At 38.3% G+C, this 25250-nt stretch overlaps 8 protein-coding genes; 5 read left to right on the top strand and 3 right to left on the bottom strand.

The window, feature by feature from the left end:
* Window positions 1-11399: 11399 nt before the first annotated feature.
* On the top strand, window positions 11400-12741 carry FFUJ_12959 (uncharacterized protein; the record flags this gene model as incomplete). XM_023575588.1 has 2 exons in its annotated part: window positions 11400-11760; window positions 11813-12741. 2 exons carry the CDS (start codon window positions 11400-11402, stop codon window positions 12739-12741), a joined length of 1290 nt encoding a protein of 429 aa, XP_023429633.1.
* A 537-nt stretch (window positions 12742-13278) lies between these two features.
* Window positions 13279-15735, top strand: FFUJ_12958 (related to Mx2 protein (GTPase protein); the record flags this gene model as incomplete). XM_023575587.1 has 2 exons in its annotated part: window positions 13279-15144; window positions 15211-15735. The coding sequence occupies 2 exons, from the start codon at window positions 13279-13281 to the stop codon at window positions 15733-15735; spliced, it is 2391 nt and encodes a 796-aa protein (XP_023428875.1).
* A 228-nt stretch (window positions 15736-15963) lies between these two features.
* Window positions 15964-17818, bottom strand: FFUJ_12957 (putative HOL1-like protein; the record flags this gene model as incomplete). XM_023575586.1 has 7 exons in its annotated part: window positions 15964-16209; window positions 16258-16362; window positions 16412-17155; window positions 17207-17498; window positions 17547-17617; window positions 17664-17719; window positions 17773-17818. 7 exons carry the CDS (start codon window positions 17816-17818, stop codon window positions 15964-15966), a joined length of 1560 nt encoding a protein of 519 aa, XP_023428874.1.
* Window positions 17819-18111: 293 nt separating this feature from the next.
* On the bottom strand, window positions 18112-19628 carry FFUJ_12956 (uncharacterized protein; the record flags this gene model as incomplete). XM_023575585.1 has 3 exons in its annotated part: window positions 18112-18870; window positions 18928-19196; window positions 19241-19628. The coding sequence occupies 3 exons, from the start codon at window positions 19626-19628 to the stop codon at window positions 18112-18114; spliced, it is 1416 nt and encodes a 471-aa protein (XP_023428873.1).
* Window positions 19629-19858: 230 nt separating this feature from the next.
* FFUJ_12955 (related to exoenzymes regulatory protein aepA precursor) lies at window positions 19859-21457 on the bottom strand (the record flags this gene model as incomplete). The annotated part of the gene is made up of 1 exon (XM_023575583.1): window positions 19859-21457. One exon carries the CDS (start codon window positions 21455-21457, stop codon window positions 19859-19861), a length of 1599 nt encoding a protein of 532 aa, XP_023428872.1.
* A 552-nt stretch (window positions 21458-22009) lies between these two features.
* FFUJ_12954 (uncharacterized protein) lies at window positions 22010-23302 on the top strand (the record flags this gene model as incomplete). XM_023575582.1 has 2 exons in its annotated part: window positions 22010-22589; window positions 22638-23302. 2 exons carry the CDS (start codon window positions 22010-22012, stop codon window positions 23300-23302), a joined length of 1245 nt encoding a protein of 414 aa, XP_023428871.1.
* Window positions 23303-23570: 268 nt separating this feature from the next.
* Window positions 23571-23882, top strand: FFUJ_12953 (Putative hydroxyacid dehydrogenase; the record flags this gene model as incomplete). The annotated part of the gene is made up of 1 exon (XM_023575581.1): window positions 23571-23882. The coding sequence occupies one exon, from the start codon at window positions 23571-23573 to the stop codon at window positions 23880-23882; it is 312 nt and encodes a 103-aa protein (XP_023428870.1).
* Window positions 23883-24427: 545 nt separating this feature from the next.
* On the top strand, window positions 24428-25219 carry FFUJ_12952 (probable malate dehydrogenase; the record flags this gene model as incomplete). XM_023575580.1 has 4 exons in its annotated part: window positions 24428-24503; window positions 24633-24746; window positions 24803-24813; window positions 24866-25219. The coding sequence occupies 4 exons, from the start codon at window positions 24428-24430 to the stop codon at window positions 25217-25219; spliced, it is 555 nt and encodes a 184-aa protein (XP_023429638.1).
* Window positions 25220-25250: the final 31 nt, after the last annotated feature.

The raw sequence follows: 25250 nt of genomic DNA, 5'->3' as shown, positions 1-25250 counted from the left end.
TTATTAAGTACTTAATAAAAACTATTATTAGGTTTAAGGCAATATAGTATTTTTCTTTTATATAGATAACTGTATCCTTTATTACCTAAAGAAATAAAAAGAAAAGGTAAAAGATTTAATAAAGAAGTTATAAGAGATATATTATATTAAAGGAGGTAAGACCCTATAATAGTTTTTAGGCATTAAGGTTATAAGAAATAGACTAAACTATTACCTATAGCTCTCTTAAGCTATATATATTAATAAAATATAATAATTACTTCTAGACCCCCTACTAAAATATAAAGCAGTTATCTTAATAGTATAAGAAGAGTTATTACTATATATTAAATTATTAAGCCTAAAAAGTATAAATAGTTATTAATAGAAAGTAGGTACTATTATATATATTACAGTAATAACTTGCCTAAATATTGCCTTTATAATTAGCTAATTAATAAGATTTAATTAAAACCTAAGACTATAATATTATAAAGTGGCAGATAGAGCATTATAGTATCTTACCTAAACTAAAGACTTAGCCCTTTAATTTAAAAGTAATAATAACTTTACTGTTAATAGGTTACTTATAGCCTTAAATGCAAGCTTTACTAATAATTTAGTAGATTATTAAAACTTATAAGCCTTTACTATATAACTATTTAGAGGAGTAATAAGCTAGTAAGTAAATAAGTAAGATACTGTAATAATATTTACTATAGAGGCGGAATTACTTACCTTATTATAGGCAGCTAAAGAGGCTATCTTTATAAGCCAGCTTATATCCTTATTATAAGTTAATCTAAAAGATAAAATCCCTTAGTAAGGCCCTATTAAGCCACTAAAGGTAATTATTTAATATAATAATTTATAAACTATTTAACTAATTAAAGAGGAATTAATTAAGCTATATATAAAGCTATAATATATATAGATTTATAACTATTAGCTAAAATAAGAAATAGTAAATAAGATAGTAAATATAATATATACCTTATTAACTTAGCTAATAGCTAATAGCCTAATTAAAAACCTTATTAATAAGAAATTCTAAAATTTTCTTAAGTAATTAAAGCTTATTAAAATTATAGCAATTAAATAGTAAATAGAAATTATTTTAAATTAAATTATATAATAAAATAGATATTTAAAAGATTTAATTTAAATTTATTACCTTTAAAAAACTATTAAAATATAAAAAGGGTAAAGCTCTAGTGAATGCTTATATAACTAATACTAACTATATAATAAAGACTAAAGAACTAAAAACCTCTAGCTAAATTACTTAAAGATATAGAGAGGCTTAGTAGTACCTTAATAATAGGCAGGAGTAGACTGGCTAGAATAATTAATAGAAGTAATACTAATAAAAGCAACTAAAATATTAAAAATAGGGTTATTTAAATATTTATTAAGTAGAGTATAAAGAGCTGGCTTGGCTTTAAATATAGATAGAAGTTTATTATAGGTCCCCTTACCTTTAATAGGGATATTTTTATAGGTATTTAGGTAAAAGATTGCTAAATAAAGGCAGGTTATAGCAGAGATATTATAGGTATAGAGGGATATTATAGAGGTAATTTAAGTAAATACTTCTTTAGAAGTAAGTTTAATACTACCCTAGAAATAGGTTAGCTAAAAAGTTAAAAAAGCCTTAATAAAAAATATATAGAAATAAGGCACTAAAATGCCTAAAGGTCCTAAAGGGATATAATATTTTAAAATTAAATTATAGTAGCTAGAGTGCTGCTACTACTAGAGGTAGGGTTATATATATAATTAGTAATTATTTATTAAGCTGCACTATAAGACTTAATTATAATATAGGCCTGCTAAACCTAAATAGAATTAAGTTCTTTATTAATAAAATAATTTTAAAGGCACTTAATTGCTAGGTAATAAGCCTAGATTGTACTAAAGTACTTATAAAGAACTAGTAAAATATCAGTAAAGATCTAATAATTAAAGTAAAGAAATATATATAGAGCTGTACTTCTTTTAGTTATTAATATAAAAAATATAATACTTTAGTAAGAGGCTGGTATAATATTAAAGAGAGAGATTATAGTAGATATTATAGATACAGTAAAAATATAGGATCTTACTAGGGGATTAGTTAATTAGCTAAACCTCTAAATTATAAATAAACTTTTAGAGAATATTTATATAAAAGTTAATATAGAATGTAATAATAAAATTATTAGAAATTATAACTAGAGAATTTTAAAGATAAGTAAATAAAATATTAATAAAAGCTTATTAAAAATTAATAATTTTAGTAAGATAGAAAAATATAAATATTAAAATTTAGTTATTAAGATAATATAAATATAAACTACTTTATAATAGTTTACTAATATCTTGCTAAAGTAATATAATATAATACTTAAATCTTTAAGATTAATATATTATTATTAGAATTATTATATACTAAAGAGAGGTATTAGATTAAGAGAATAAAATAATTGCTTATATTTAGGTAAAACCTTAATAAGATGCTAGAAGTTAAGGGATTTAAATATAGAATTTCCCCTCTTCTAGAAGAAAGACAATATATAAGTTTTTCTAATAAATATAGTCTATATACTGGTGGTGATTATGATTTGGTGGTTGTGATTGTTGGAAAGCTTGTGTATTGTCCTTTTTCTAGAAGAGGGGAAATTCTATATCTAAATCCCTTAACTTCTGGTATCTTGCTGAGGTTTTACTTAAATATAAGCAATTATTTTATTCTTTTAATTTAATACCCCTTTTTAGTGTATAATAATTCTAATAGTGATATGCTAGTCTTAAAGATTTAAGTATTATATTATATTGCTTTAGTAAGATATTAGTAGACTGTTATAAGGTAGTCTATACTTATATTATTTTAGTAACTAAATTTTAGTATTTATATTTTTCTACCTTACTAAAATTATTAGTCTTTAGTAAGCTCTTATTAATATTTTATTTACTTATCTTTAAAATTCTTTAGTTGCAATTTCTAATAGTTTTATTATTATATTCTATATTAACTTCTATATAAATATTCTTTAAGAGTTTATCTATAATTTAGAGGTTTAATTAATTAATTAGTCCCCTAGTAAGATTTTATATTTTTACTATATCTATAATATCTATTGTAATCTCTCTCTTTAATATTATACTGGCCCCTTATTAAAGTGTTATATTTTTTATACTAATAACTAAAAGAAGTGTAGCTCTATATATATTTCTCTACCTTAATTATTAGGTCTTTATTAATATTTTGCCGGTTTCTTATAAGTATTTTAGTATAGTCTAGGCTTACTATCTGGCAATTAAGTACCTTTAGGATTGTTTTACTAATAAGGAACTTAATCCTATTTAGGTCTAGCAGGCCTATACTGCAATTAAGTCTTATAGTGCGGCTTGGCAAGTAGTTACTAACTATATATATAACCCTGCCTTTAGTAGTAGTAGCATTTTAGCTGCTATAATTTAGTCTTAAGATATTATGTCTTTTTAGGACCTTTAGGCATTTTAGTGCCTTATTTCTATATGTTTTTTATTAAGGCTTTTTTAACTTTTTAGCTAATTTATTTTTAGGGTGGTATTAAACTTACTTCTAAGGAAGTATCTACTTAGGTTGCCTTTATAATGCCTTTTTATGCCTGTAATATTTTTGCTGTAATCTGCTTTTATTTGGCGATTTTTTGTCTAGATATCTATAAGGATGTCTCTATTAAGGGTAAGGGGACTTATAATAAACTTCTATCTGCATTTAAAGCTAAGCTGGCTCTTTATGCTTTACTTAATAAGTATTTAGATAACCCTATTCCTGACATTTTAGTTGCTTTTATTGGTATTACTTTTATTAGTTATTCTGGCCAGTTTACTCCTGCCTGTTACTAAGGTGTTACTAAGCCTTTCTATACCTTTAAGTAATTTAGCTGGGGGTTTTTGGTTTTTTAGTTTTTATTATGTGGTTGGCGTTAGTTATATAAGCGTTTGCTGGGGCTTTGCCTCTTTTATATTTTAGTGGTTTTTTAGAGGTAATAAATTTAAATTAAATCTTTTAAGTATCTATTTTATTATATAACCTAATTTAAAATGATTTCTGTTTGCTATTTAATTGCTATAATTTTAGTAAGCCTTAATTACTTAAGAAAATTTTAGAATTTCTTATTAGTAAGGTTTTTAATTAGGCTATTAGCTATTAGTTAAGTTAATAGGGTATATATTATATTTACTATTTTATTTACTACTTTTTATTTTAGCTAATAGTTATAAATCTATATATATTATAGCTTTATATGCAGCTTGATTAATTCCTTCTTGATTAGTTGAATAGTTTGTAAGTTATTGTATTAGATAGTTACCTTTAGTGGCTTAGTGGGGCCTTACTAAGGGATTTTATCTTCTAGATTAACTTATAATAAGGATATAAGCCGGCTTATAAAGATAGCCTTTTTAGCTGCTTATAATAGGGCAAGTAATTCTGCCTTAATAATAGATATAGTTATAGTATCTTGCTTATTTACTTACTAGCTTATTACTTCTCTAAATAGTTATATAATAAAGGCCTGTAAGCTTTAACGGTTTACTAAGTTATTAATAAAGCTTATATTTAAGGCTACTAATAACCTATTAATTAAAGAGTTATTATTACTTCTGAATTAAAGGGCTAAGTCTTTAGTTTAGGTAAGATACTATAGTGCTTTATTTACCGCTTTATAATATTATAGTCTTAGGTTTTAATTAAATCTTGCTAATTAGCTAGCTGTAAAGGCAATATTTAGGTAAGTTATTACTGCAGTATATATAATAGTACCTACTTTCTGTTAGTAACTATTTATACTTTTTAGGCTTAATAATTTAGTATATAGTAATAACTCTTTTTATGCTATTAGAATAACTGCTCTATATCTTAGTAGGGGGTCTAGAAGTAATTATTATATTTTATTAATATATATAGCTTAGGAGAGCTATAGGTAATAGTTTGGTCTGTCCCTTATAACCTTAATGCCTAAAAACTATTATAGGGTCTTGCCTCCTTTAATATAATATATTTTTTATAACTTCTTTATTAGATCTTTTGCCTTTTTTTCTTATTCCTTTAGGTAGTAGAGGATATAGTTATTTATATAGAAGAAAAATACTATATTGCCTTAGATCTAATAACAGTCCTTACTAAATACTTAGTAAAATCCTATATATAATAGACCTTTCTTAAAGTGTTTTTACTATAAGAGAGGTAACCTTTAGAGTCTATATAATGCCTTTTATAGCTTAAGGACTACGCCAGGTTTTCAGTAACCTATTGGCATTTTTATGTATATATCTTTATTTAATGTTAATTATATAAATGTATTAACTGCATTATACTAGAGTATCTTATAGTTAAATCTGGTTGTAATTGCTATTAGAACCCTAAAAGATATTCTGGCTAGTGTAGCTATATATATATCTTGGCTATTCTTTACCTGTTAGTCTCTCTGGACTATTAATCTTGCCTTGATTTTTAGGAATCTTTTATATTTATCTAACTTATAGATATATATTTAGTAATATCTAAATATTTAGTAATTCTTTATTATAGTTTTAGCTACTTCTATTTATAATTAAGAGAGTTTATAGCTCTCTAAATAAGCTTTTTTTGCCTTTTAGATTGCATCTTGGTATAGATAACTCTTTATGTTAGTATGTAAGCTAGGGAGCCTCTTTAGGAGCTTTTAATATATACTGATATAGGGCCTCTTTTTCTTGTTTAGTGTAGAGCTTATCTTATTTCTTTAGGTCTCTTACTTTCCTATATTAGATTGGTTTAGAGGCTAAAGTAAGCTCCTTCTCTCTGGCGAGTTTTTAGAGCTGGCTAGACTCTCTTAATTCTTGCGACTTTAGGTCTTCTATTAGGTGCCTATATATATTTTATGCTATAGTATCCCTACTAGGAATGCTATATTAAATAGAATACGATTTCTTGCTTATATTTTAGTAAGGGTTTTACTTACTGGCTTACTACCCCTTTTTACCTTTAGGTTATCTTCTATTATATAGAAGAAACCTAATAGGGGTAATTTTAGGGGTATTAATAATAACTTAAATCTAAACTAGGTATATAGTTTTAATTCTTTATCTGTCTTTATTAAGTTATTAGCTTTAGGGCTTATAAATTCTATATTTTTATTAGTAATTTTATCTGGTTTTTTATTTACTAGATGCCTTTGCTATAGATTAGGCTAAATTTACTAAAGTGAGATTAATTCTTTAATTTATTTCTCTATTGCCGCTAGGTCTTTGGCCTGTAGGTTATCTTAAAGGGTTACTATATTTCTATTAAAGCATTAGTATTTATTAAAGATAATATCCTACATTAAAAATACCTCTTTATTTAATAGGTTCTAGATCCTATAGGAATTACTTAATGTATATCTTACTAGATATTTAATCTATCCTCTAGGGGTTTAATAATATAATCTATTATATTATAGTTATATATCCTTTATTAGTGTAAACACTTTATATCTATATACTTTAAGGTATAATAGGTCTGGTTTTACTAACTGCTTAGCTATATACTTTAAGTAGAATATCTTATATAGTAACTTATACTATCTCTAAACTAATAGTATATAGTTATAAAGATAGGTAGCTATCTTTATTAATTTAGGCTAGAGGTATTTTAGAATTTTTATACCTGCCTTTATTATCTTGCTTTTCTAGATAATAACTGCAGTTACTTTTTCTGTATTACTATTTTAAGCCTATATATTTAGAGTAGATAGTTTATATTGTATTTCTTGCTAAACTATTTTAGTATATATTTATAGATAGGTTATTATAATTTTATTATTATATTTAATTACCTTTATTTTCTTAAAGTACTGTATTTCTATTATATTTAAGAAGCCTTTTAGTGCTAAGAAAATAGTAGGGGTTATTTAATTAATTATATAATAGTTTTAGGTAAACCTTAATATTCTGTCTGTAAATATCTATACTGAACTATAGCCTATATATTCTAGTAATATAAGGTAGAAGTTTATAGCTATTTAATCTTTTAGATTTATAACTTAAACTAACTTTTAAGAAGTATGGCATATTAATCGGTAAGCTTTTGCCACTTTATATATATTATAGTTAACTATAGTTATTTGCTATATTCCTATTAAAATCTCTAACTTTATTTATATTTCTCTTATAGATATGGCTAGGTATTGGAGAGCCTCTAGCCCTAGGTGGCCTAACCTTAAATGCTATATTAAAGTATTACCTCTTAATGGCTTTCTTTTGGTCTACGTTATATATATATGCTGTTTTGGAGGGATAGGAAGTATATTTACTGCTAGTCTAGCTTATATTGGTTTTAGGTCTTAAGGAGAATGCTTATATTTAAGTACTTATTGCCCTCCAATTTCTAAGATTTTATTAAGTTTGCTTCTATTTAAATGCTGTAGATAATTGTTTTTTAGGCTTATATTTTATTAAATTTCTTATTTTTTTAGCTTAGTAAATAATATTAGGTTTATGGCTAATATAGTGTATAAGGCTATATTATAGAGTTACAGTATTTTTAGTATACTATTATTTAACTTAAGTTTAATTTGCGCTTTATTATATCTCTCTATTAGGACCTATATTATTTTTAACTAAAAGAAGTCCTTAAGGGCTATTGCCTTAAGGTTTTTTATTTACTTTATATCCCTAAATATATATATAGTTACTTTTAAATTTAATAATATATTTTTATTTAGGGGGTAACGGTTAGCTATTATTAGGCCTGCATTTAGCTAAGTGGAGCTAACTGGATATAGTTAGGCTGATCCTTTTAGTTTTAGCTTCTTAATTTAATTAGCTATACCTTTCTTATTTTTTTTTATCCTTTTCTGTGCCTGGTTGGCAAGAGCCTATACTGGTTTAAATCTAGTATAGGCCTTTTTAGGGAAAGTATAAAAGCAGTTTAATAAGGTATGCCTTAGTCTATATACTTTATATCTTTCTGCCTTATCTTTATTAGGTCTTTAGTAAGGATACTTCTTTTCTTTTTATTTCTTTTGCCTAGGCTTTTTTAGGGTATTTTAGTCTTTTTTAGCCTCTTCTTTTTATTTAATTAAGAAGGCTTTATGGCTTACTTTAGCTTTCTGTATATCTAGCTATAATGCTAGTGCTAGCTAAATATCTACTGCTACTATACTAATAGATAGGGTATTAGACTGAATATAATTTATTTAGGTGATATTATAGGCATTTACCTATAACTTTAGTAGGGTTAACCTTAAAGCTGTAATAAGATTAAGAAACTATTAATTTGCCTCTTTAGTCTCTTATAGGCCTATATTTTAGGCTTTATTAATTAAGGTCCTCTATTACTTAAGCCAATTACTTACTCCTTTATAGGTTATATATTTATAGTATATAGGTTTTACTAAGACTTTTCTATATATTTAGTAAGCCTCTTACTTTTACTCTATTTACATTAAGGAGAACTTATTATAGAGAGACTAAACCTATTTTATTAAAATATTATCTTCTAAAAAATAGTGCCTTATAATCCTTTTATTTACTATATTTAGCACTTAATTTTAAATAATAGATATCCTCCTCTTTAAGTCCTTATAGTTCTTTAGATATATTTTATATATTGTCCTTATTATAGTAACTGTTTAATAATTTTTCTCTATAAGATATAGTATTTATTAAGTCTATATTTTATATTTAGTATAGTTTCTATTTAGTTTAATAATAAGGGGATTAACTTTCTATATAGCTATTTCTTATATTAATAAAGATAATACTTCTATAGTAGTTACCGCTCTAGTAGCTATAGCGCTTTACTGTCTTACTGCTAATATATTAGGGGGTATAGGTATAACTACCTTAAGGGTAGGCTTATTAAATGCCATTAGGTTAATATAGGCCTATAGATTCTTATTCTTTAATTTAACCTTTAGGGCCTTATACTAGCTAATTTACTTATTGCTAGATTTAAGCCTAATTATCTAATTAGTTATTATTCTAAATATCTTTAGCAAGCATTAGGCTTTCTTTCTTAGTTATACTTATAGTAGTTTTTCTTGTAAATAAGACTCTTAATTATTAGAAAGCTTATGTATTATCTTTTTTCTAGAAGAGGGGAAATTCTATATTTAAATCTCTTAACTTCTGGCATCTTGCTAAGGTTTTACCTAGATATAAGCGATTATTTTATTCTCCTAATCTGACAGTGATCACTAGGTAATTGGCCTTTAATTACTAGTGAGTGTTTTAATTACTAAGTGATTGTGGGTAATTACTGTAATTATATAATAAGCGTGCGTGACTAGGTTGCTTATTGGTTAAGGAAATGTGGGGGGCACGTAATGTAAGCGCCTTTTTAAGTTTGATTGTAATATATATATTAAGCTTTAAGATTATAACTTTAAGGTTAAAAGGAGTAAATCTAGCTCTTTTAAAACCCCTTTTAATATTTAACTTAATTATAGTCTTTTAAAAGGTAATATAAAAGGCTAGAAAGAACTTAATTTTAGAAATATAAATTATAGACTATTTAATTAGTTACTCTATTTCTTAATTATATGCCTTTTTTAGCAGCCTAAAGTACTTAATATTAAGTAGCTATAGTAGATATAAAAAATAAAAAGGTATATAAAGTATAATAATATTATTAACTTTATAATATAGCTAGAAATTAATAGATTAATAACTTTTATAGCTATTAAAAATTAAAAAATAATAAATATTAATTAATTAATTAGCTATATATTAATTAAAATACTTTAGCTAATTAAGGCCTATTTTATTATTTATTTAGCTATTTAGTATTATAGTAATAACTTAAGTATTTAAAAGGTTATTATTTTAATATTAATTAATAAAGTAATATTAGCCTATAATTACTAAATATAAATTAATTACTTAGCCTTTTATATTAATTACTTAAATTATAGTAACTTATTTTTAATTTTTAGGCTAGATTAATTTTAGGTTTTTATACCTTTTTAAGCTAATAATTACTATACTGCTTAATATTATATCTATTATAAAGCCAGTTTTATTAAAGTTCTAAATATTATTTAATTAAATATTATATTTTCTAATTATATTCTATATAAGCCTAAATTAGTTATAAATAATAGTTAGATCTTTATATTAAGCTTTTTAATAGTTATATTTATAAAAAAAATATATTTTAAGTTATAGTTACTATTTAATAAAATTAATAGCTTAATACTTATTAATTAATAATATATTATATTTAATAAGCAGTTAATTTATTATTTCTTTAATATTATAATACTAATAGGGAAATCCTTATAAATTTAAGTCTAGGATATATTTAATTATAACCTGTTTTTCCTAATTATTTAGTTTTTAATTATTAGGGATATAATTAATATAAGCCTAATAACCTTAAGATTAATAGTAAAGGGTCTAGAAGGGGATATTATAAAGAAATATAGCTTATTATAGACTTAATTTTAGGTCTTTTTAATAGGCCTAAAATATAAGATTAATATAAGCCTTAATAGTAAATTGTAATATATTATTTAATTAAGAATTAATTAATTAAATAGTATTAATATAAGGTAAGGGATTTTTATCTTGCTTGCTTGTCTGTCCTGCTTGCTTATTATATACATTAAACTATTTATTAAGCGAGATATATAATTATGCAAGTGAGCTGAAGCTTACCTATAGGAAACCTCAGACTTCAAGGATAGAATTCGAACGCCACTTTCGGAAATCCCATCCCACGTGACGAACTCAAATTCTCGCACCCATTCACATCGCGTAATTTACTCCTCGATTTGACATGACCCCTCCATCACTCTTCAGGGTCGTCGACTGAGCCTTAAACATGCAATACAAGGGTCAAACTAATCATCAAAATGCTTCGGATACCACTGACGTGCCAGCGGTACAGAGCATGTACTTACTCAGTCGCCAGATCGCAGCATGGCTCGCTTCAACGGCAAAAGTATGCGGTTACTCAGCTGATCGATCCACCCAATCTCATTGCCATAGAATCATCTCAACCTAGTGGATAAGGTCATTTGAAGCAAGAAAGGATACTAAAAAGTAAAAGCTGGCCCGAGTATAGCCCAAGTGGAAAACAGTTCGGCTTGAGTACATCATTGGGATAAATGGCTCCATTCTGCAACGTGACATACCGTTGCGCCTATGTAGGCGAGCGCATATTAGGATTACAATTTTTGGGTGCTGGTTGAACAAAGAGAAGAGGCTGCAAGCCAGCCCCCATGTCATCAGCATGTCAACGTGGACCAATTAGATCCGACGTCAACCACTAGAGAAATGCATGCATGTGCTTATATATGACCTGGAACAAAATAATATGCAGACTCAAAAACTCATGGTTGCCTGTTGATAACAGAGTAACCTATCTCAGTCGCATGTCTTTGTATCTACAATAGAAAAAGAGACTCGCAAATTTTGTTACAATGAATACCAAAGGTGAACTAATTAATGTTAAAGGGAACACCCTCGATCGCTTTGTACTACATTCTACATTGTTACGTCTGATTGACCCCGTTCGAGGCAAACCGACCCGGAATACACTCGATGAGAACCCAGACGGCGGCTTTTCGGGTGTATGGCAGCTCCAGCAAAAGTTTCTAGACTCATTTGCCCTTATTTGTTCAACATCTAGCTCAGGAGCGGAAACAGCTACGGCTGTTTGTCTGGAGATACATGACCAAATTGGGAATGTCCTCCGTTTGGCCCGCAACCATGGCTTGACACCTGAGGATCTAGCTGGACTGAAAAGAGTGCTGCAAGTGCTGCAAGAGGTTTCTAGAAGGGGTATGCAATAGTTTAAACTAAATGAACGTGACTAACATGGCGAGCGATACAGAAAAGCCGTCATCGCAAGCCGAGACCGAGGTTCTACAACTGGTTGCTGAGCTTGACAAAGATCGAATTTTGCCAATTGCAGAAAGGATTGAGAAGCGAGGCATTCGCCAGTTCCTACAAAAGACACAATCTGGAGCGCAATACAGGCAACTCCAGTCAGAAAAGCTCAAGATCTGGCTCGAGAGCTGCCCTTTCACAGCCTCTACCTCCCGCATCCAGAGTTGGACCTGTGCGGCTATAGTCAAGCTCATCAATTGGGCGTCGGAAGCTCGATGGCAATACGCTGAGCAACTACGAACTTTACTAGAACTTGATGAATCAAAAAGCCAGGCCTGGTTGGATAATCTACACAAAGTCGCTCGCTATCATTCTGCGATTAAATCAATGATCAAGTTCGCCGTGAAGGAGCCCGGCATCTTCGTCAATATCGGCATCCTACCGATCAATGCTCCTCGTCCATGTCCGTTCAAATTCCCATACGGCGAAGCTCCACTGCTTGCAATCGTCCAAACGCTTTTGGGGAAAGATACAAACTCGGCAATGGAGAAGCTTGAGAAACATTTGGGCACCCAGGATGTTGAACCGAAGCTGCGTAAAGCTTGTCCCCCGAAGCTGACGCTTCATGCCGAGATGCAAATCGTCGTTTTTTATGAAGGCAAACCTGGATTAGTTCCCCACCTGAGGCTCATTGGGACGAGCAAAAAAGCTTGCTTTCTTTGCGACCAATATCTGCGCCATCATCCACTCAGGCTGCAAGCTTCTGCTTGTCACCAAAAGATTTATCCATCGTGGATGCCACCTCCGTACTATAGAGTCCCAGGAACTTCAGCACAGCTCCCTTTCATAAAACTAAGTGGCGATATCGAGAAATTGACGAGGCGGGAGTTAAAATCGGCACTAACTATCCCCCCCCCGGCCACCAAACTATGATTCGACTGCTGGGCCTTCTCTGACATTAACAGCAACTGTACCAACGGAACTGAGGTCACTGCAAAGGACTCAGGAAAATAAGACGATTCAAGATGTCAGTTCCTCAGAGGATTCTGACTGAGTCGCCGTGACACGGTCTGGGCGCGGGATGTCCAATAAGATGCATTGACAACCATCCAAAACTGTCCACATACATGCATGGTGCATTATCCCACACCACCAACGTGGATTGGGCTACTGTTATAAGCGGACTTTGTCGAGTGAGATAGTGGAAACCACCTTGAAGAGCCAACAATTTGGTGTATTCGAGACCAATTATGTTGGGACACGCAATTAGTGTACATGTTGGACCAGGGGCATGACAATATCTTGATGCCTGATCCTGCAGGAGGCCGACCAACAATCTCATCATCGCGATGTATACTGCATTGGGTATTGGAGACCAGAGCCCGGCGAGTTGTACACTCAAAATATAAAGCCACCATTACTGCCACGGATCCCAACAAAAAACATTGTAATCTTCATTTATCATCTACAATGGTCATGGACACAACTAAGATCAATGGAAACATTGCTATAGGAGATCACCGAGATCTCCTGGACATCATCGACAAGCTCCGTCTACAGGGAGTAAGTCATTATATTGCCCTTCCCGAAATTATTGTATGTGGAGATCAGTCTGCGGGGAAGAGCTCCGTCCTCGAGGCAGTCTCTGGTATGCAGTTCCCAATCAAGGACGGCCTCTGTACACGTTTCGCTACGGAATTGGTACTTCGTCGCGGCCACAACATGAGTACCAAGGTATCCATCACTCCTGGTGAGAGTCGGTTTGGTGAAGACAAAGAGCGCCTCAAAAAATGGACGCCAATGGCCAGCATCGATGAAGATGGCCTGGGCGCCGTGACGACGGAGGCAGAGGCTATGATGGCCATCCCAACCGGCCCAGGGGAGTTCTACGAAGATACACTCCGTGTCGAGCTCAGTGGACCCGAACAGCCACATCTAACAATGGTGGACCTTCCTGGACTCTTCAGGGGGGGGAACAAGAATCAATCTGATGCCGATATCAGCATTGTCCACGATATGGTGGAGGGGTATATGGCGCGCCCGCGTAGTATCATACTCACTGTCGTGTCAGCCAAGTACGAGTATGTTCTGCAAGAAGTTACTCTGATGGCCAAAAAAGCCGACCCGGACGGCTTGAGGACCATGGGCCTCATCACAAAGCCTGATACGCTTGATATAGGCTCTCCGTCTGAACACTACTTTGTCCGCTTAGCCCAGAATATCGAAGCAGAGCTCGACCTAGGCTGGCATGTTTTGAAAAACCGCAGTTACGACGAGCGTGATATCACATTGGCACAGAGGAACAAAAACGAAAAAGAGTTTCTTTCCCAAGGATTATGGAGTTCCATTGAGTCTTCGCACTGCGGAGTAGAGTCCTTAAAGGTCAGATTGAGCACTGTCTTGAGAGATCAAATTCTTGTTCAGCTTCCGAGCCTTGAACAGGACGTTGAAGATGGTATCCTCAACTGCGTTGAGTCGCTCGAACGTCTGGGCCCGGTACGAGGTACCTCACAGCAGCAACGAAGCTACCTTTTGCGTGTGAGCGAAAATTACACACTCTTGATGAGACAGGCAGTGGATGGTACCTACAGTGATCGCTTCTTCGGCAACCGGAACGAACGTGCTAGTTTTGCCAAGAGACTGAGAGCTGTGGTACGACTGAGACTTGATGAATTTGCGGAGGAAATGCGAGTCGACGGTCAGAGTCAACACATCATCGATTCAGCGAGTGGAAGTGAAGACGAAGGCCTCGACAACTCCCACGTCGGGGTATCAGGCATCTCTCGGTCTGAATTTATTGGCAACGTTGCTCGCCGTCTCAAATACAACAGAGGTCGCGAGCTTCCAGGTCTCTTCAATCCTCAAATCGTCAATGATCTTTTCATCGAGCAATGCACGCCCTGGAAGAGGATTGCCAAGAGACTTGCTGATGACATGCTCGATGTAGTGCACTTTACGACTGAAAAGGTAGTTGAGCAAAGTGCCGCAAAAGAAGTTTCTGAGGGGATCTTAAGACTCATTCGTAAAGAAGTAGAGGGTCTAAGAATTAAAATGAGCCGCGAGATTGACAAACTGCTTGTATCAGCTACGCAGCATCCCATCACTAATAATCCGCAGCTTGTCCAGCACGTCCAGCAGACCCAGGAAGACCGCCACAAACGTACGGTCAAGTCACTGATTACTAAGATGTTTGGAACAAGCCGTTTCGACGGCTCTGACAAGAAGATCAGTATAAATCCGATTGAGCTCTTAAGGGTGGCTGGGCAGGGATTCGAGCCAAACATGGAGCGCTTTGGAAGCTCATTGGCAGTAGATTACATGAAAGCATTTTACAAGGTAAGATATATCACGGAGTTAGTATTGAGTGATTCAATCGCGCTGACGGGTTTAATCTACTCGTAGGTTGCAGTGAACAGGTTCATCGATGATGTGAGCGTCCTAGCGATAGAAGACTGCCTCATCAGCAAGCTTCCTTTGCTTTTCACATCAAGCAGTGTCGCTGAGATGAGCGATGAGATGTTATACCTCCTTGCGGGCGAAAATGAGGAAATATCCGCCGAGAGAAAACGCCTGGAGCTGAAACAAGGGATTCTGGAGAAAGGATTACAGGATCTCAAGAGCCTTTACAAACACAGCACGGTAGCCGGTCGCAGAGAATACCATGGTTTATTGCCTGAAGATATTGAGAAGGTATCAGCCATAACACAGAGCAAATCTGAAGAGGGATCATCCATTAACGATAGCGGAAGGGCAGCCTCTGAAGAATTTGTTGAGGAACTCCCTACCAGTCAGGAGAAGCACCCTGAATTTCAAGCAGATCACATCAAGTGGCCAGGTCAAGGTAGCATGAAAGACATCTGGTCACCTTCTGTGACAAGGAAGGTCGTGAAGGACACCTCGGATGATGACCATAGATGGGGCTCCTGAAATCTATCTGACATAGACCAGGAAGTCCATTTAGCTATCTAAGTAATCCTGTTTATATTCATAGGATAGCCGCTCTTCGTGATGACATCTGGACCCAAAAGGTTACTCATTATCCACCTTAACTGTAGCCAATGCGATACATGTTTAGTCGCGTCATTTGAAGGTAAGATAGAGATAGGAGATCGATCTTTCAAGCATGCAGCTGTAATTTTGTAGTGCAAAATGGTACTAGTGTCGAGCTGCTCCTTTCAACTCCCGTACAGACTCATACATCTGCCATGTGCTTTTGCGGACACGCCGACCCCAGATAGCGCAGGGGATGAACAGTAGACAGACAGCAGTAGCGACGCATCCGCTGATGATGAAGAGCTTTGAGATGCCGATGGATGCTATCCAGCCGACAACACCGAATGGAACTCCTATGGAAGGAATGTTGCGGATAAAAGTAACGGATATGAAGGCCTCTGCTGTAAGCTGCTGATTGTTAGTTGCTGTCTTGCAGTGTCAGCTGGATAGACGTACTGTTTGGTAAATGTCGATGATGATGGTGCATGATATGTCAATCATGGATGCCATACCAAAGCCAAACATGGCACCTCCAAGGCTTGGATAGATCCAGTGCCAGCCCTGATACGATTAGCCAACAAAACAATTTCGCAACGAAAACGAGACTCACCTTATCAGCTGATATTCCAAAAAACACAAGTCCGCCACCCATAAGAAGCGCCGGCAACAAAAGAATATACAATCTCATCTCCGGCTCAAAAATCCCCTTATTCCTTTTCGCCAACTTGACAACTACCCAATCACCCAACACACCACCATAAACACTCCCCAGAAAGTTTCCCACAAACGGACCAAGCGACATGAGCCCTACGCCCGCTGTGTTAAAGTTGTACGGCGGTGCGGAGAAAATCATGGAGATGGATGATGTGAGAAGGATGAGAAAAGCGACGCAGCTAGCTACTTGAAGCGCCGAGAAGAGAACGTGTGGAAAGAGAAACATTTTGAGGGGGACGAGATAGTTCCGCCAGAGGGGTTCGTCTGTGCGTGTTAAGAAGCGCATTCGTTCTTTGTATGTAAGGCGGGGTGGGTGGGTTTCTGAGTTGAGGTCTGAGTCTTGGATGTCTCCTTGCGTTGATTCATCCTTTGGGTTCTTGATTGTGGATATGCCTTGACTTGAGGTGTTGCGTGTTTCTCCAATAGTGACGGGGATGAACTTTGTTTCTTCGAAGAAAAAGATGAACAGGAGGAACAGGACGGTTAGGACGATGCCCGTGGTGTAGTATGTCCATCGCCAGTCTTGGGCAGCTGCTTGAACACCCACTATGCAGGGACAGACGAATTGGCCGACCATGACAGCCATGATGTAAAACCCATTCGCAGTACCTCGTTGGTGGACAAAGAACAAGTCCGCAATCTAGATCTGTCAGCACGGTATACCACCAATCATTATATCATGATCACTTACCGTGATCTCTGAAATCGTCTCATTAATACTCGCCGCCAGCCCCGACAGGAAATTCGTAACATACATCTCCCCCACCGTCTCCATCCTGCCACTACACCACGACACAGCAGCCATAAGCCCAGTGGATAGTATATAGCAAGGTCTAGAACCGTATTTCCGCGCGAGTGGGATAAAGAGGAAACTTCCGAGAGCGAGGCCAGCTGAGTTGAAGGCGACGCCGTAGTTGAGTTGGTCGTAGGTTACGTGCATGTCGACGATCATTTGTTGCCATAGTACCATTTGCATAACGATGCTGATCTTGTTAGTGTTAGGTTGGATAATGGGAAAGGGGGGAACATACGCGGAGAAGAACGCTACTGTTACGGCGAGGACGAGGGTGAAGTTCCATGCTTTTCGGCGTTTGCTCCAGTTCTGGGGATGTTAGTTTGTATGGTTATAGAAGAAGGAAAGGACTGACCAATGGATCATTGGGATCATGTGAGGGTGTTGGGACGAGGATAATCTCAGAGCGACCTGTATGATGCGTCAGTGCCTACGTAGAGTGATTGCTGGCGATACAAACTAACTCAGGAGACGCGAAGTCCCAGGGGGAAAGCTCAATTCGCTATCCATATTTGCCAATACTAGAAGAAAGAAACAAATGCGGAGGAATAGTGAGATGCTCGTCAGGTTAAACCTGTTATCCTTTCAGGCATGTCCTCGAGGATACCCCGGATTTATAGCGATCCCCCTTATCACCCCGAAACCGGCTTCACCCCAGCCTAGAGAAATCTTTCACCAACCCATCGATATTTTGCGGGGTGATACCGATCAGCCTAGCATCCAAACAGTAGGTCCACCCACTTACCCAGATAGCACATGTAACACCTGATTGGCTGCGTGTCGACCATCCTAAAACGGCCTAGCTAGAACAAACTCAGCTCAACGCCTCTCAATCTCGTCTCTTTATCAAGATCAACATCGTTATCGCCCCTTTCCAAGGCCTTATCTAGTATTTCCTCGAGGATTAGTGCATTTGGCGTGTCGCGGTATGCGTCGCAGATACTACCGCACCGACGAAGTATTCGCACCCATGTTGGCCGAGTTTGGAGAATGGTTACTTCAAGACGCGCTGCTGTATAGGGATATAGCATGCTGTTCGTAGCGAGGATATGAGCGTATTCTTGGCGCTGGCGAGTTTCGTATAGTGCGTCAAGAGTCGCTACCAGACGACATACTAGTAACTCGTTGGATGGCGAGCCAGCTTGTGTGCGCTTTTGTCGTCGAGCAAGTAAGATTCCCGATAGTCGAAATGCTTCCCAGAGATGAACATGCGGAATAGACCCCTCATGACCCTCCCAATTCGCAAGGTCCTTCTCCACATCGTCATGGGCCATTCTCCCAAAAATATCGAGGAGACTTCGCGGCAAGCCCGAGACACTTTCGACACCGCCAACCAGCCCCGTTGAAGACGCTTTTTGGGCTGCGCGGAGATAACCCCAGATGCCAAGGGTTGGTGTGTCGCGCCCGCGGACAAAGGTGGGAATGTCCATTATGGCCATGGCCTCAAGCGAAAAGCGATATTCCAGGTCCCCAATCCGATGCGCGTTTTTAGACTGCGGGAAGAGATGGTACACCCACATCATGTGATTCAGATGCGCTGTCCAGGGGATTCCTTGGAACAACTACAATACAGACCTAGTAAACATATGAAGTTTGGCTTGAAGAGGTGGAGTGCTTACGTGGAGAGTGCAGAGGAATACACCCGCGTTGACCAAGCCCCCATCCAACGTCCCGTCAAATCGACCTAGCTGCTCACGAAAAAGACGGAGACTTTGGTTACACAGATCGTGGAATAGAGGTGGGGGCTTCCGGGGGTTGGTGTTGTAGACGTGTGTGGCGATGAGGCCGAGAAATAGTGGTTCGTTTTGGAGGGCCAGGCGTTGGAGTTCAAGAGGGAATGGATCTTCTGTGGAGGTGGAGTAGAAGAGGAATACGGTTTTTTGTATAACTAGGTTGTGAGCACACGGATATTGGGACTGACGGGTGGCTTACATTCTTTAAAGAGGTGTTTTTCTTGAGCACTTCTTCGTTGAAGCCACTGCGGTTCTTCAGGTTCAATTACGGAATATCCCATTCCTAGCAATGAATCCGATCCCAGGCCATTTGTCTCTAGTGGCAAAGCCTGGAACTGCCCAAACCCCTCTGCGCCATCAATCTCATACCCTCTCCCCCTCTTCTTCTCACCACCAGTCCCCAGAACAGGAAGGGAAGCACCAGTAAGTTTACCTCTCGACGCAACGCCTACATCCCATTGTAACTTCAGAGCATAGCCTTCACAGGTAAGGTTATTCTTTTGACATTCACGACAAGCTGGTTTTGTCTCGTCGCATTTCCTATGGCGTCTTTTGCATGTTGAACAGCCGGTTCTTGAGCGGGACATGTTGTGATGGGTGAGTTGGAGATAAGAGATGGGGAGTAGGTGTTGGAGTGATAACGGGATGGGGCGGTCTGGGGTAGCAGAATTAGCTGAGTGGTCGGGCCGAGAAGGCATCGTCATAGCTGATATGCTTGAGGCTGAGATGTGATTCCATCTTCAGATTACTTTCATGTTTTTGCATACAGTTAACAGCGTCAATGTTGTACATTTACTCTACATGTATCAGTGATAAACTACTTCTTATATACCCTTTCACCCTCAAACCACGTTTCATCCACCTTCATCTCCAACAATCCATCCACCTTCACAACCCCCGGCAACACCATAAAATCCGCCCTCAACCCTCTCTCCAACCTCCCCGTCCAACCCTCCGCAAACCTCGAATACGCAGCCCCATACGTCGCGCCCCTCACAGCCTGCTCCAGCGTCAACGCACTATCCCCATTCGTAACCGTCTCCCTCTCCGGCTCCAGCGCCGACTTTCTCGTCGTAGCATTATACAAATTCGGGAACGGCAGGTGTCGCGCAGTAGGTGCGTCTGTACCGATAGCGACGTTCGCATGTCCGTCGAGACACTCTTTATAAGGGAAGCAGTGTTTCCATGCAGACGGCTTGACGAGCTTTTCGTAGCCTTCTAGAATGGCGGGGTCGCTGTGCACGGGTTGTACAGAGGCGGTGATGCCGAGACTGCCGAGACGGAGGGCGTCTTCGGGGGTGGCCATTTCTAGATGCTCGATGCGGTGGCGCGCGGTGGGATTATTGGTGCTTGCGATGGCGGAGATGGCTTGGGAGACTGCGACGTCGCCGATAGCGTGGATGGCACATTGCATTCCAGCTTTTGTGATCTGTGACAGAACGCGGTTCATTGCTTCGCCGGGCCATAGAGGTTGCACCATATCAGTTGAATCCCCGTAGGGATATGATAATGCGGCTGTGCAGCCGTCGACTACACCGTCGCACATGAGCTTGACGCCGACGATGCAGAACTCTGGTGATTTCGAAGGATGGAATTTGCTGTGCATGTCGATAGCTTCCTGGATCTTTTCATCAAGGACCTTCTCGTCTGCTTCGTATGGAACGAACCAGTGAGCTGCGATGTGAAGATTGATGCCCTTCCTCTCTCGTAACGTCTGTAACGCTTCCCAGGCTACTGTATCCATTGCCATATCGATAACCCCAGTATAGCCCTCCGCTGAATAAGCCTGAACAGCTCGCTCCAGAGCTTCAAGTTTATCGTCCATTGAGAGCGATTGAATCAAAAAGGGCCAGATAAACGCTGTGACAGCCCATTCTGCCAAGAGTCCAGTCGGGTTGCCGTCCTCATCGCATGTGAGATGCTCTGGGCACTTCGCCTTGATGTCATCAATTGGGAGTTCTTTTAAAGCAGCGGTGTTGCACCACGCGGAGTGAAGGTCATTTGAATCGATGAAAATAGGCCGTGAGTCGATATCATCAATCATACTCGCAAGAGCAACTCCATCCGTCGCAGATTGAAGCCATCCTCTGCACAGAATCCTGGGTAGGTCTGGATTGGCAGCAGCAAAGTCTATTATCCTCTGTCGAATTTCTTGTAGGGATTTACATCCGCCAAGATCGAGTTTTTGCTGTGACAGACCGAAGAATAGAAGATGGACATGGCTGTCGATGAATCCAGGAAGAACAACGCGGTTGCCAAGATCAAGAATATCTGCGCCTTGAGATTTTGCGTCGTGGACTGTTTTGTCGTCTTCGGATCCGATGTAGGCGATTTTAGCTCCCTCGACGATCATGCACTCTCGATACGAGTCATCGTCGCCGACGAAGCGGCCATTTGTGAGAACTGTTGAAGACATTATTACACCTGCAGATGATAAGAAAAAGAATAGAGCAAGAAAATGTTACCAAGATGAAATGTAACGGAATGGAATTACAGGGTCTTATCAATATGAGGGGAATCGAGACTATGATGAAAGCGGCAGCAATCTGGAGATGGAGGGTTCGGCGCGTCCACCTTCTGAATGGGTTGACCTGCTGAAAGCGCGAGGGGTTTGAACTTCCAGGCGTGTCGACCTGCTGGAAGGGGTTTAGATTGGCGGGGAGCTAGGGGACCCCGGGGGGCTTGACAGTTGACTTCGCCTAATTTGGGTCTCTGGGCTGCTGTTAATTGGGCCTTGGGGCGATGAGAATTGGGACAAAGTATATCGAGGTGGAAAACACCGGAACGGGTCCGCGGAATACGCTGCAGGGAAGAGTTTGGTTTTGGGGAATCTTTTGATATGTTTGATTGAGGCTTAGATCTATATTGCGGGTTACGAAAATGAATTTGATTGAGGCTGGCGCTGTTGCAGTTTACCGAAGGTTCCCTCCAGATTTTATCGACTTACGGAAGAAGCCACCAGACAATAATGGATCGGATTCCGACTACAGACTCTCCGCCCAGCAGCCTAACACAGCCAGCGCCACTGACAGAAGAATTAATTCTCGAAAGAGAAGATGATCAAGATTGGGGCGATGTCGTCGGCTCCGATGAAGAGCCCGATGTTGAATTCGCCTGTGAAGACATTAACCTCTACCCTAGAGGTTTCTGCTACCCACTATCTATCAGTGAGATTATTGTCGAGCGATATCGCATTATCCACGAACTTGGCCATGGCGCTTTTTCAACGGCTTGGATGGCGCAGGATATGCTTGAGAACAGAGGCGTGGCGCTCAAGATCTTGATGCTGGGGAGTCCTGACGACCGTGATTATCACATGCAGAGCGAGATAATTGGCAAAGCAATAGACTTGACTTATTTTTTGGTTTATCATCGAACATTCCTGCTCCCGACCCCTCACGGCCAACATCGCGTCTTTGTACTTCCTCTTCAAGAACCAAACTTGAGAAATCACCCACCCAGAAAAACGCCCATTGCTACAAGAATGGCATTTGCAGCACAATTACTCCAGGCCTTGAAGGCACTACACGAGACTGGCATAGTTCATTGTGTACAGTGACACAACACGAAATGAAGCACACCTAACTCATAAACAGACCTAAACACCGCCAATATAATGTATACCCTTCGGCCCCTCAACAGCAGTATGTCTGAAAAGTACAAGCGAATCGGGCGGCCGAGGAAGATGAAATTATGGACTGAGCAGTGGAAAGATGGCGAACTGGTAATGCCAATGAAGCCAAAAGAGGAATTTATAGGAGACTCAATCGTCCTTGGAGACTTTGGTCTTGCTCATAAAGATTGTGTTTCGACTCAGAAGATGCAGTCACCTGCTACACACTGCGCTCCTGAACGGGTACACAACATCAGCCCGTCGTATGGCTCTGATGTTTGGAGTTACATGTGCATCTTTTTTGAACTCTACACAGGAACATATCTGTTTCATGGATGGGGACATGCATCAGTGGTGTCATCTATTGTTCATACTCTTGGTCCCCTTCCAGAATCTTGGAAGGGAACCTACCACGTTAGTGGCTCGGGTGAGGACAAATGGTATGATAAGAACGGGAAAATATATCCAGAATTTGATCTAGTGGAGAGGCTCACTCAGCTTTGTCCTGATGTTAGCGCAAAAGAGTCGGAGCTGGTAGTGTTGATCGTACGAAGGGGACTTGTCTACCAACACGAGAAACGGATCACCGCGGCGGAGCTTCTTGTCTACGACCCATTTAGAAAGCTGATGAGCATATATACACAATAAGAGGGACTCGACTCTCAGAGCGTCAATATAGTATCACTCCCTTGCACTATCAGGCTATCTAATTCCCACGGCCTATTGGAGTGCACCCATGATATTGTAGTGGGCTATTGGCCAAAGCCGTGTCGTTTCAGAACTTCCCCCTCAGCAAGCAGCCGGGGCAAAATATGTATCCTTCGAAAAGCTCATTTCCGAGAGTGATATAATCAGCATCCATGTTCCACTCAACACCGCGACAAGGCATCTTATAGGTGCCCAAGAGATCTGCAAGATGAAAGATGGCGTTATCATCGTCAACACAGCCCGAGGTGCTGTTATTGACGAGGATGCACTGGCTGAGGCGCTGGATTCAGGGAAAGTTGCGTCTGTTGGTCTGGATGTTTACGAGCATGAACCTCAAATCAATGACCGTCTTTTGAAGAACGAGAGGGCTCTTCTTGTGCCGCATTTGGGAACACATACAGTAGAGACTCTGACTAAGATGGAAGTTTGTGCTATGGAGAATGCGCGACGGGCTGTTTTGGGGGAGCCTCTTCTTACACCTGTTCCAGAGCACGCTGGGCTCCAACCTACAATCTCTTGATCGCTTAGCAAATGCGCCGAGCCTATCTGGATCCATAGAATAAGGCAAAGAGAAGAAAAGCGACGTTTACAGGCGTGAATACTATTTATAATAGATTGGGAGACCTTTAAGTTGGCTCGAATCTTGGAAGTATAACAAGTCGCTGAGTTTATCTATGTAACGTGAGATAACCAAATCGTATTAAATCACAATCAACTGACTCCTCATAAAATTAGTTCGTTCGTTTACATACATGTTGCATAATATGCTGAGCTGAACCATCTGTTGTTTGAGTCGCCATTTGACGGCTGCCCCAAATCCCACAAAGAAATGAGTAGCCAATGTGACCATGGCCGTCCGATCCACAAACGTCGGGCGATAGATCAGCCGAACAAAAGGCACATGGCAATCGGCATAAACCTTTGCCGTCCTGACGTTCCAACCAAGCTAGATATTGACTCGTATCGTCGCAAAGTATTGGCTATAAAGCCATATCTATCTTCAGGGTTAATGTGCTACATGATCAGATACTTTCTCAAAACACTACTCTATAACACTCAAACGCCATGACAAAGATCGCTCTTCTCGGTGCTGCCGGTCAGATTGGGACGCCGCTCAGTCTCCTCTGCAAAGCTGTAAACAGTCTGCATTTTCACAGTTGCCCCAAACGCTGACAGCGAGAATAGAGCAATCTCTTTACATAAATCGCCCTCTACGATATTGTCCATACGCCCGGCATTGCCACCGATCTCAATCACATCGACACCAAAGCGATTGTGTCTGGCTATTTACCTTCCAATGATGGTTTGGCCAAAGCACTCAGCGGAGCCGACATTGTCGTTGTCACTGCTGGGATTGCTAGGAAGCCAGGAATGACTCGAGATGGTAAGTCATTCATTGCAAATCATCTTATTAGAGCTTGCCACTAATCGGCATTTTAGACCTCTTCAATGTAAGAGCTCTCAGCCCTGTTTATTCAGCAGCCTGCTCACTTAGTTCTTTAGACCAACGCCTCAATCATCAGAGACATCTTTGCCCAGGTTGCAAAGACCTGCCCCGAAGCAATCTCATGTATTGTAACCAACCCTGTAAACTCAACAGTTCCCGTTGCAGCCGAGACTTTGCGCGCAGCCGGTGTCTTTGATCCTACGCGTCTTTTCGGCGTGACTACTCTAGATGTCGTGCGCGCGTCGACCTTTGCTGCACACGCCCTTGGCGGCGATGCCGACCCTACCAGTATCAAAGTCCCTGTTATCGGTGGCCACAGTGGTGCTACCATTCTTCCTCTCTACAGCCAGGCCCAACCGCCCATTGACCTCGGCGCCGAACTCCCCAATGTTATAAACCGTAGGTTTTGAGTTCTTCAACCCCGACCGGAAACGAGATAGC

The sequence above is a fragment of the Fusarium fujikuroi genome, chromosome FFUJ_chr04 (genome assembly GCF_900079805.1).
Source record: "Fusarium fujikuroi IMI 58289 draft genome, chromosome FFUJ_chr04".
Classification (NCBI taxonomy): domain Eukaryota; kingdom Fungi; phylum Ascomycota; class Sordariomycetes; order Hypocreales; family Nectriaceae; genus Fusarium; species Fusarium fujikuroi.
Note: the sequence above shows the minus strand (reverse complement) of the source record. Positions and strands in the feature narration are given on the sequence as shown.